This window comes from Patagioenas fasciata, chromosome 4, assembly GCF_037038585.1.
Source record: "Patagioenas fasciata isolate bPatFas1 chromosome 4, bPatFas1.hap1, whole genome shotgun sequence".
NCBI lineage: Eukaryota > Metazoa > Chordata > Aves > Columbiformes > Columbidae > Patagioenas > Patagioenas fasciata.
Window position 1 is genome coordinate 12,605,152 of NC_092523.1, and position 12,832 is coordinate 12,617,983.

General features: G+C 38.9%; 1 protein-coding gene across 7 annotated transcripts in view; it reads right to left on the reverse strand.

The window, feature by feature from the left end:
- Window positions 1-12,832, reverse strand: part of SORCS2 (sortilin related VPS10 domain containing receptor 2) — a 558,451-nt gene that overhangs the window by 81,199 nt on the left and 464,420 nt on the right. For all 7 annotated transcript variants that reach the window (XM_071808553.1, XM_071808551.1, XM_065836197.2 and 4 more), the window contains exon 9: window positions 872-1,051. In XM_071808553.1, the coding sequence (XP_071664654.1) occupies window positions 872-1,051 (180 nt within the window). The remainder of the gene's footprint in view (window positions 1-871; window positions 1,052-12,832) is intronic.

Sequence of the window (12,832 nt, forward strand, 5' to 3'; positions counted from 1 at the left end):
ACCTTTTCCAGAGAAGTCTGGTGCACTTACTTTTTTTTACCTAATAGCAGGCAGATTAGATAATAACAGTGGCTGAACTCTGTCAGACCAAAGGTCCATTAGTTTAATATCTCGGTAATGACCAGTCCTACGTGCTACAAGAAAGAAGAGAACCAGAGCAAGTGTACACCTTATTACATTTAAATGTCATCATCACCAACAGGAACAGAATTGGTAACAGTTTGTGCTACTCTTCCAAAATGCTATATTCTTCAGTCTTTTATTTTTGTCAAGTACACTGATATTAAAATCTAAGACAGATTTGTTTACAGGAGAGTTCATCTCACAACAAATGTCACTGGCACACGACACCTACTGAAAGCACATGGATTTCCTATCCAATATCTAATTTTTTTGGTTCTTCACTTGTCAGAGCTGACACAATCTAGCACAAGGCTTGCAGGATTACTATTTAAGACCCTACTGGCTCACGGATGTCCTGTTCTAAGCCAGGAAATCTATCACTGAATCAGGTATTAATAGCAGAAAAAAGTTGTACATAGGTAGCTGCATAACTTCTTACTTCAATAATAAATTGTGCTGCTAGCTCCACTGCTCAGTATCTTAAAAAAAAACACCTAGCCAATTCTGGTTTTGCACATCCATGGAACCCCATACCAAGAATTGAGTTCTCAGAGCGCACAGCAAGTTAGCAGGGCAGGAGGGAAACATGTAAGTAGCAACCATGCACTAAGAAAGAAAACCTAGTCTTCTCGCATTAAAGACAACTCTGAAAATATATTAATATAACATTGGTTGTACTCAATCATAATAACAACAAAAAAATGAAACTCCACACAGACGACATACATTGGAAGAGACCAAGACCTACCTCCAGAATATCTATCAGGACGTTCTCTTCTGGCTGCTTTGTGCTCCGGACGTTCTCCAGCAGGAGAGAGTAGTACACACCTTGCGGGTCAGACTGGTACAGATTATACGTGTCTGTCTGGTACCACTCCTGAACAGCCACAAACACCTGGTTTTCATCTGTACTGATTATCTGTAAATCCTGTAGAAAAATAAGATACAAAAATGACTATTTTTTCCATCATTTCTATTTTAGGAACCTTAAGTTGGCCAGGAGAGTTTAATACCAGAGGCAGGTGGGGATGTATCTGAAAGTTCAGTGACAGTAATCTCTCACCATGATACTGATCAACATGCTGTATCCCACTGCACTGAGCTGGTCAGTCACCTGTAGCCTTTTGGCTACAGGTTATCGGAGTGCAAACTAGTTTAGTGAAGACCAAAATCGTGATGTGCAAAAGCTGTGATCTGCTTTGACTTTTGTAGGAAATGACTTCATGAAAGGAAGGGGAAAAAAAGAAGGAAAAACAAGTAAATGTTTTTCCAAGATCTGGATGATAGTAAATGAAAGACTGAAACAACACTAACAAAGCTAATCTAGAAAACAATACTCAGGTACCTAGCTAATTAAGAACTCTTTTGTCCAGGGTAAAGCATAACATAGAACAAAGAGGATCAGATATACTTTACAGAAGTTACACTTAGGAAACTGTATATATCATGCACACAGCTCACATATATTATCATACGTAATGCTAATTTATCTATGTACACAGTTCCACTCAAATATTCAGTAGTTGTAACATGAGAGTCAATGTTCTGCATTCATTTCTCAAGATATTCAGATGTGGATATTGCAACAGTTTTTTTCCATTTTCCCAGCTTCTTCACTCCAGACTTCTCAGACAAAAATTCACAGCTGGGGAAAATAATTTGACACTAATATTAAACAGAAGAAATCAATCAGGAACTAGTGACACCAAACTAAGCTTAGCAAACATACAAAAAAAACCCACGACATGAGTTTGCAATAGGATATGGCAGCATAAAGGCAGGGGCTGGGACTGCATACAAAATTACAACTAGTCACGAAAATGGAAGACTTGTAAACTCTTCATGACCTTGGTATTTAGCTGAAAAAGTGTATACAGTTCTGGTCACCTTATTACTGAAATAATAACCAACGTGATGAAGTGAATATGAAATAAAGCTACCAAAATGTCAAGAGAATATGAGTTGGGGAAAACTGGCCTAAAAATTTACATATATATCAAGAAAACAACTTTGTAGAACTCTAAGGGATAAATAAACCAAATTCTGTAGGAATCCAGTTAAGACAAGAAAATGTGAGTAACACTGAGAAACACTGAATACTTGGCAAAGCATAGCAGTCACACTTTAGGCAACAGGCATGATTCAGTTCAGGTACTTAGATTAAAGACGTGAATACAAATAAAATAATACAATGGAAAGATTTATAATATGAATAAAAGATGGTTATTAAATAACTAATCACGTAGTTAAATTTAAAGTATTTTTACATATCTGACACATCTCAACACAAAAGAACCTAAGTGAGGTTTCCTATCAATGACAGCTCAATGCTGTTTTCAAAGACCTTGTTGAACTGTGTACTAAAGTAGATTTTTGTGTAGCATCCTATTAATACATTTCTCTTACACTCAAAATTTACTAAGAAGCAGAGAGTCTGGCAGAACTTCAACTATTTCCAACCCAGTATGAATTAGTAACTGTTCTGAGACAGAAATGCCAGAAAAACACAGCAAGTGATCTTAACAGGTTCTTTAAGAAGCCCAAGGCAGAATCTTTCTCCAGGTTTGCCATAAGCACCACGTAGTTTCCTCTACGACATGCCCATTTCTCCATGGACATCCTTTCTCTCACCTCTATTACTTTACCATTGGTCTGTCCCATCTGCCATATCTGCTCTGTTCCATGTCTTGCTGACTAAGCATCCATGCTCTTGTCATTCTCACTTCTTTATCTTTTTTGTTTTTGCAAAGGTCACCAATGGCACTTTGTATCAGCAGTAGGCTGGGATTACCAAATACAACATCCTAAGATCAGCCAGCCAGTATTCTCCATTTGCTTTGTCTCATCTTTTAAGGTTGTAAGCTTTTGTATAGTTGTGAGACAGTACTAGCTGTATTGTCCAAAACTCATTGTTTTAACCTCTAAAACCTCATGAGATTTCTATGTTGTGCTTGCTAAGGTGCTTCCTTCTGCAAATCACTTTTTCACAATGCATTCTTCATCCTTCACACTTTGCTGAGTAATGTTATACCACTCTAAGCACAAGGTTTGAATGTTCAGCACTAAAAATCTGTGTAACTACTCATAGGACCAAAACAGTGGACCAACAGAGGCCCTAGGGTAGGTATACCTAAGAATCTGTAACAAAGCCTGCTGAGTGCTCTAAAATCCACTATGCAATCAAGAAAATGGAATAAACTGTCTTTTATGTCTACATGGAGTGAAGTACTGGGTATAAATTATAGCTAAGGAGATTTAGGTTAGACATCAGAATATCCTTCTATATGGTCATCCACATGGAGGATAAATTACTTAGGAAGGTAAAGTAATCATCATCCTTGGGACCTGTTGGGAGTAGCTTAGACAAATACCTGCCAGAACTGGTTAGGCAGGTGACCACGCTGTGGAAAAAGACCTTTCAGGATCCTTTCCATGTCTGTTGTCTATGATCCCATGAAAAATTGGAAAAATAAAAACACATGTTATTGAAATCACTTGAAATTTTACACAAATAGAAATATCATTAAAAAGATGATGTTTGGTGTTGTAGGGCGGGATTTTTTGTGATTTTGTTCTGGTCTTAATTCAAGAGCTACATTTTCCATAGAAATATGAATTTCAATTTGACCATGGAATTACAATTAAGGGGAGCTGGAAATCTGTTGCATCAAAATCACTTTCATACAAAAATGATAAATTAATCCTGAAAGTGATGAAAGACTGCATATTAAACACTGGTATGATTGAACAAGGCATCCAGTGACAGGTCACATACCACTCCTGCTCTCTCAGGGACTTGTAGGCTGCTATGCTTGTACCTTACATCAGTAGCAGAGAACACAGTTGTTCAAATAAACACAAAGACAGTTTCAAAGCTATACTAAAAATAATTAAGATGTGTATAGAGGACCAAATTGTATCAAAAGATGAGCATTACTTCAAAGAAATCCCATATCACATGGACAGATCTGGTCTATTAAACAAAACGAATGCGTCAGAGGGTGTGCACATGACATTGAAAGAACTGTGCGTGTTCAACCATGCAAGGTAGAGTAAGCCCCCAATGACTCTTCCAGCAAGTACACAGTAATGATCAAATATTACTTCTTAAACATTGTTTGAGAATTATTTCTTAAACTTTTAACACAGAGATATTGACATGATCAGTCTAAAATTTTTTCCAAAATCATCTGCTTTTAGTGTAGTTGAGTGTTTTCACAGAAGGCTGAACAAACAACAAATCAAGAATTTGTCAAGAAGCCCAAAAGTATTAAACAATTAAGAGCTGGGTTTTGGGGGAGCTGAGGATAGAAGGGAGGAAGGAAAGAGGTTAGGAAGAGAAAGGGAAGAGAAATGCATTGTTTTCAATGTTTACAGCCTCATACCATCTACCTTTAGTAACTCACCAGCCTATAAATCTGTTAATACTTTATAGAATTTTATATTCAAGAAATGCTTAATATGGTTTACTATATTACTAAGTGTGATAAGAAACTCTATGACACAAATAAATACAATTACACCCTAAAGACAGAAGGATATAAAAGACGACAAGGATCATACAGCAAGCCAGTGCTCCTTTGTGTAGTAAAATGTGCTGATAACACAGGAAATATCATTAAGTGAAAACACTGTAGGCAAGGTTCAGCTTAGCTGGAATAATGCTATGCAGGCAGGACTGTAGCACTTTAGTCAATAAGGCAAATACAAAAGAACCTCAAAATTCCTATTTTGCAAATCTTACAATTTTCAGTCCAGTGTCAGAATTTCGCCCCTCTACCATCTTTCGATGCCTTAGTTCGGCAACATGTTAACCTGAAGCAAGTGATAAACAGAGAATCAAGAGGAGCAAATGTATCAGAAGCACAACAGATGTAAGCACTCAAGGTTGTGTGGTCTCAGACCTGACCTCCAGATGCACCACATTTATACCCCTGTAATCTCTTAAGCACAATCAAGGTAACTGGATGGCACATATCCCAAAGATAATCTCCCTAATCTTCCTTGCCTGGCTGAATAAAATGGTGAGAGGAGAGAAATCAATAACAAGTTACACTGCGAAGAAAAGAACAGTTCCTTGAATACCCCTCGTATGGATTTGTACAAGTGGGGAGCCAGACAGCTGCTAGAGCTCAGGTTCACTCGCCACTGCTGTGACACTGCCCAGGAACGGGATACTTCAACTCCATCAAATTGCACTGCCACCTGTATTTCTACTTTATTTCCCTTTATTCTTTGTTCAACAGACACTCCAATGGACTTTCAGAAGGATGAAGAAGTAGTCCAGCTACAGCTGCAAAATGTTCTTCTGCCTGGCACAGAGAAACAGCATCAGCTGAATCCTCCCTGGGTGGCAGATGGCACAGGTGGTGAAGGGGCTACCCAAGCAGAGAAACAAACCTTGGGACACCAGGAGCTTTGCTAAATGAGCTCTCCTAGCCTCGGTACTTTGTAATCCAACCATCACGCAGCTGCCAGAGCCTCCGGAGAACTTTGCTGATAAAAGGGCTGCAGGAATCCTTCCTGCCATTTCTGCTGTTAATGAATGGACCCATTTAAGGAATCTTAAAAAAAGTTATGGTAAGAGGGAGCTTGCTAGAAAAGGGAACGCATACATCAAAAGACTGATGGCTATTTAGGGAGAAAGAGTAAAATCGCTCAAAATATTTTAGTCTTGATAGTGTTATATCTATTATTGAATGATACAGACAAGTTTGGAAGAAAACCTGTGGTTAAAATAGTGATGTGTATCTCAGACTGAGGCAAGGAAGAGGTGGGTATGTTTCAAGCCCCTCAGAAGGACACTAGGGGATCATTAAATAAAAATAATATATGCAGTTGATAAAAAACACGTATAGGAGACTCATCTTACCATGAATACATTATAGACTTCAACTTATTTCTAAGGCAATAAGACTCTTTTATTTTTGCTTATTATTCCCCTGTGCTCTCTTTTATCTTGTTTACCTGAATAAATTCACGTTATTGCCTATTTCATGAGATGGAAAAGACAGACAGAGATCAAAATAGATGAAATAAGCTTTTTCCACACCATATATTTTCAGAACTAAACTTTCAGAATTGGAGGAGTATATAACAGACAACAGAGCTCTCAAATTATTAAGGTTTTGTAGCTGGCATGAACAAATACAGTTTATAAAAGATCATTATCAATGGAGTTTATTTAACAGAGATGGAAAGGGGACTCAGAATAATGAAATTTTTCCAAATTGCAACAGTCAAACTAGCATGATTTGTAGCAGATTTCTTGGTCTGGCCTGCAATTTTGTTAACAAACTTTCGCTTAAACTCTCAGAATGAATTTTTTTGCCAGTTCTATTGTTAGTCACATTAGAGCATGACTCAAAATGCCAAATGAGGACCAGAACCCAATGTACTCCTCCTTCTCCACACTACACTTCTCTAGGCGAGGGCAGTCAGAGCTGCAGGAGCTTTTGTGCAGTTCAAGCATCACAACCCTCAGGATGGGGCTGCAGCCCGTGCCCCTCAGCAGAACTGCTCGATCTGCTCCAGGCTGAAAACAGCTCAAGGAAGATGGCTGGATCTCCCTGGAACACCCCTGCAAGCCTAGCCAGCCATCTCAACACACTAGTGCAATCCTGCAGCTCTAGGCTTGATTTTGGTATTCCCTTCCTACAAGTTATTAACTTCTGATGGAGTTCTAGCACCAGGAAACAAGCCATCTTGGTTAAATGGAATATAGTCTAAAAACCATTTCATTTTTAAAACAACACCTCCAAATTTCCCCTTCTGTTTTGGGGAGCATGCAGACAGCCTTTACTATGGTCTCACCAACCTTTCCTCCCACCCCACCTGGCAGGTGCCAGCACTTGACTCCTGCAGAACACAGGAGACGGCTGTGTGATTCAATGTAGTGTCCATATTAAACATGCTGCTAAAAGTCTCAACAGCATGGAAAAATGCTAAATAAAAAATCCAAATTCTGATCATTAGATGGCCCCCAACAGCTCTGTTCTCTGCACAGATATGGAGCTCTGATGTGTTACACAAAGATGATCTAAGTGGCACTGTGGAGCTGGAGCTTAGAAACTTAGCACATGTAATGCTGGCTGGAAGCTGCTTTTAGCAGCCTTTGATTCACAAGTAAGGAGGCCTTGAGATATGTCCAAACACAAACATTTATCCTTTTCTGTGTTTCTCCCTGGGATACATTTGGACAAATAAAAGCACAAATGCAAATACAAACAATATAAAGCAACTGAATCATTTTTTTGGCAGATTTTCAACCCCTTCATATTGAAAGGCAAATGAGACATCAATAATATTTTGTAATTACTCAGTCTGAAAATTCATTCTATCTCCATATATAAAATCACCGTGAAATGCATCTGTGCCACAACAGCATAATATCTTGGGAGCCCAGCACTGTCCCCTGAGGCTGGAGTCTGGTTTTCCAGCACAGCTCTCTGAATGTTGTTAGACAACATTCATCAGTCTGTAGTATCTTCTGACTTGGCGACAGTTTCCCTTCCCTGCACACAATCACTGCTCAAAAACTCTGCCCAGTCGCACAAAGCACTTTAAAAGACCACTTGGAAAGAGATTTTTTAGAAGCCTCATTCAATTCTCTTGAGAAAAATTAAATATAGCCTACTTCAGGACACACTTCATCTCCTGGTTAGGCAGCATCTAGTACTCTGAAATGCAGTTCCTTCAGAAACTATTGCTTTTCATCAAAATTAAAACCCAAATTCTTTGTAGATTCTTTCATTCTGTTTATCTCTTACCACCATAAAAGTAGCAACTCCCCAGCCATGTGTTCTAGATGTACTCTTAATGTACCAGTGTCTTTGCTGATATCATGCTTTATTTGCAAAATTTCATCAGTAATTTCTTCATATGAATCTATTCCCTTCTGTTCAAACTGTATTGGAAAATACACTTCCACTACACTCCGATGATTCTCACTGAAAAATGGTGTGATGAAAAATTTCAGAGCTGTGTCCTTATTCACATCAGTGTCTAAAAATTCTGCTGTAATGTGAAGGTATTAAATCACTTCAGAAAAATGTATATTTTACAGAAGAGGTTAAAATCTCTCACTTACACCATTGTTGTAATTGATGTCTGGCTTCCCTGCCCTCTTAGTGAAATTTCTAGTTCTTTTGTGTGCAGATACTCAAGAAACCTCTCTTGGGGGCATCATCAAAATGCTAAAGAGATACAGTTTATTTTGTTCCACTCGTTGGGTACTGTCTGAACTAGGAAGAACACAAAACCATCCTTTTCCAAATGACACAGTCATCCTGTTCCTAGCTTGCTGTTCATTCTATCCAAAATGAACCATTAACTTCTAATTTATTTATTCAGTCAAGCCTGGGGTTAATCTGCTTAGCAAGAAAAAAAAAAAAAAAAAGACAAATAAACAAAAAAATCTTTTCCAAGACAAAGAATTCAGCATGCGGCACTATTTCAAACAATCCAGACTACATATGACAGAAACACCCGTGAATGCTGGTATATTTTTAAATGTGTGAAATATTTAGGTTTGGGTTTTTTGGTTTTTTGTTGTGTTTTTTTTTTTTTTTTTCTGACAAACTAGTGAAAATCATGTGCTCAATTGGCATCTCCAGTTGCTCAGCTTGTTAAAAAACTGGAGAGAATATTGACCAGAAGTACTCTGTATGTAAACTTCCTGAACTTCAACCTTACTTTGAACTCCAGTAACTCTATGTGATGTCTCTGCATACTTAGGAATACAGAATGCTAACTCTTGTTAACACAAAAGCCAAAATAGCCACATCTGGAGTTCTGTGTCCAGTTCTGGGCTCCCCAGTTTAAGAAGGACAAGGAATTACTGGATGGAGTCCAGTGGTGGGCTACCAAGATGATTAGGGGTCTGGAGCATCTTTCTTATGAGGAGAGACTGGGAGAGCTGGGTCTGTTCAGCCTGGAGAAGAAGGAGAGTGGATCTTATCCAAGGTTATAAATATCTCAAGGGTGGGTGTCAAGAGGATGGGACCAGACTCCTTTCAGTGGTGCCCATCAATAGGATGAGGGGCAATGGGCACAGACTGGTTCCATCTGAGTGTGAGAAACTTCTTTACTTTGAGGGTGCCAGAGCCCTGGAACAGGCTGCCCAGAGAGGCTGTGGAGTCTCCTTCTCTGGAGACATTCAAACCCACCTGGATGCAATTCTGTGCAATCTGCTCTGGTGAACCTGCTCTAGCAGGTGGGTTGGACTAGATGATCTCCAGAGGTCCCTTCCAAATCCAACCATTCTGTGATTCTGTGAATTATGACTGACATACTCAAGTATGTCAGAAATGCACTCAGTAAGAGCATATGTCCAGTAAACTAAGCACTGTTTACAGATTAATGGATTTTAAGGCTGGAAGTGATTATTAGATCCCTTAGTTCACTATCTGCTATCTTTCCAACCAGAGAATTTCCAACAATTATTTATAATATTTTATAAGACGCAAGGGGAGCACATAAATTCTAGAAGGTTAGTGCAAACCTCCCAGAAAGGCACTCGGTTATCATACGAAACCTTCAAAACCTAGAATATCTGTCACTTTCCTTGGCAGCTTTTGAAATACATAACCACCAACACCATTAAGAAGTTGAGGTCAGTTTCTAATTTGGATTCAGCTCGCAGATATGGTGGGTCTTCCTCTACTAAAGCGCTTTTAAGACTCAGTATTTTGACCCCAGAAGGACGCTTCTTCATTACAATCAAATTGGCTCTTGATCTGCCTTTTTGAAAAACAAATTATTTTCTTCATGGTTATTTTTCACTGAGACAGCTGCTCTGCTCTTGGTTATACTGCAGTCCTGCAAACACAACACAGGTCACAATGGATTGCAGAAGAGTAGTAGAAATGAATTACTAGGGAGGACTTCTTAAATGTGTTTTGCTGCCACACTAAGCTCCATAAGACGAAGATCTAGGTCCTCCACTGTGTACTGTGTCTCCAGCACTCCCATAACATTTGATTTGCTGGTGTTCTTCACAACTGATACAAGGTCACCTATTACAAACATGGATGCCTACAAGAACTGGACAAGTATCTCATATAGTACTTGAGTTCTGACAGCCTCCACCCATTTACTGAGATGTGTCAGATAGCTAGATTTGAAGCCAAATACCATGCCTCTTATTAATATAGTGTACTGCAATATTGATATTTAAAACAGGAGCACATATTATTAAGGAGCTATAGTACACATCCAACTTTTATTAAAAAAAAAATCACTTTACTGAATCTTGAAGCAATTAACAACACATGGAATATGAACTACTGCCTATAATCATAACACTTTGTGCAACTCCTAAAAATTTGAGTTAGTGTGTCCATCTTCTACGTGGTGGCAGTATCAGGAAGGACAAACAGTGCTGCATTGGCCAACTGTGGTAGATCACTGGGCATGAGAAGGAAACTGCAATGGAAAGGTACAGATTCCTAGAGAGGCCATCCTGAAGCAGAAGGAAGAAATGTCCAGGTCTCCCTCACAAGATTTCTGCCCTTCAATTTCCCAACAGACAAGCTTTTTCCACACAAGTTAGCATAGTCAACACTGGCACTAATGTGCTGACACTTCTTTAAGAAATATGCTACAGGCAAAATATTTGCAACTTGGCAATCTTTACATGATTTAATTTATTACCAGCTAACAAACACTTTCAATCATTAATTTGGATATTAGAAAAAATAATTAAACATTTAGAGAAACATCCTCCCTCCTGCTTCTCCAGCATCAGAATCAAATACTACTTCTCTTTGCTTCTTACTCTCAAGTCCCTTGTTTCTACCTTGTTTTAATATGGTTCCTCCCAACTACTTCAGTGAGGCAATGGGCTGTGCAGGAGGTTGGGGTCACCTGCAGAAGGGTTTCTTTCTGCTGCTCCTTGCTTTCCTCCGTTGCTCCTTGCTTTTCTTCTGCCCCAGCATAGGTCATCCATGGGGTGCAGCCCCTTGGGGTGTCCCTGCCCCATGAGGAGCTGCCCATGGGCTGCGGTCCCTCCGGGTGTGAACATCTGGCACGTTTTAACATTTAGAACTGGATATTCTCCTGTTGTCTTCCCAACTACACATTTTCACAGGAGAGCAGGCTACACTGAAGGCCTTAAGAACACTGCAAAAATTACGTGGAAGGGTTGATATATTTACTGTCCTTGGCTATACATCTCTTGTCAAAGAGAAATAAATAAATAGTTATTTCCATTGTGCTACCGGAAGCATATCCCACATAATATCTGATAATTTTGAGAGTTTTGTTAATATGTTGTATATTTAAACAAACAAGGAAACTACAGACTCCAACAGTTTTTAAATAAAAAATGAAAAATTAACTAAACACATTATTTGTTTTAGACCAACAGCAACATATGGAGAAAACGCATTGTACTCCGCTGTCCCTCATTAGATGAGTAATAAATTAAACCTATGCATTTGTCCTGGTTTTGTTAAAAATAAGACCGGTTCTCTTTTAGTGATTTTTCTTTCAGCTCAGTTCTTCTAGGTGGCTGTACTCTTCTGAGTTTTAGCCTGCATATTTTTCCTAGGATGCTGTACTCGGTGTTGATAAGAGACCAACGGAATGCTGAAGAAGCTTGTGTTTAGATCTGTTACTATGGTAGCCAAGAAAGACTGATAAGTTTTCCCATGTTCTGTTGTGAGAGGGGCATGTTTGAGGAGGGGTGGATGGAACAGGTGACTAGAGCTGACCAACAGAAGTATTCCATCCCATAATCGCCATACCCCCTATATAAGAGGGTGATCCGTACACCCAGCTCTGCTGCTGGAGTGACGCCAACTCCACATTCAGCACTTCAGATTGGTTTTGTATATTTTGTATATATATAGTCTATTTATTAGTAGCATTAGTAAAACTCTTTAAAACTCTCCAACTTGAAATCTAAGTCTCTCTTCCTTTCCCCTTATCTCTCTTATCATCTTTCCGATCTAAAGGAAGGGTGGTGGGAAATGAGGGGATAACAGAAAGTGTCTGCCACAGTTTATTGCCGCCTTGCTTTAAACCACAACAGCATTTCAAGGCATGTCTCAATTCTCTACTAAGTAAGTGATGGAATCACATAGAATTACATGAAAAGGCAGGAACCTCAGGAGGTCTCTAGACTGACCTGCTGAGAGCAGGGTGAGCTGAGAGGCCAGACCAGGTTACACAGGGCTTTATCTAGTCAGCTGTTTAAAACCGCCAAGACATTTTTCTTCAAGATTTTAGAAGCCTTGTAACTATACATAAAGTTATGGAACACAATAAATGCAGCACAAACCTTCAGCTGCATCAGTTAGACCACATGTAAATATCTGTCTGTGCTTTATTGCTAATTTACTATGCAAATATAGAAACCCTGTCACTATAACAATATGCTTGACTGAAGGAACCTCTCAATAAGCCCTGCCATTCTGTTAAGTAATGAAAGTCCATATTGGGATTGTTTAATGAAATAGAGCACAATCAACTGGTAAAATTCTCTTATATTACTATTCATGCTTAGACTGGAAAGCACCATGTGGAATTAAACTGTAATTGATTCTTGAAAGAACACTTGTTCAACATCATCACATTGCCATTGGGTGTGTAGCACTGCTCAAAAACTCTTGTGGTAACTGATGACAAATAAGCTATCCTATGTTCTTGCCTTCCATGGTTTATGAGCTATTACTTTCCTAGAATAAAAATGGCAGGGTAAGAATAT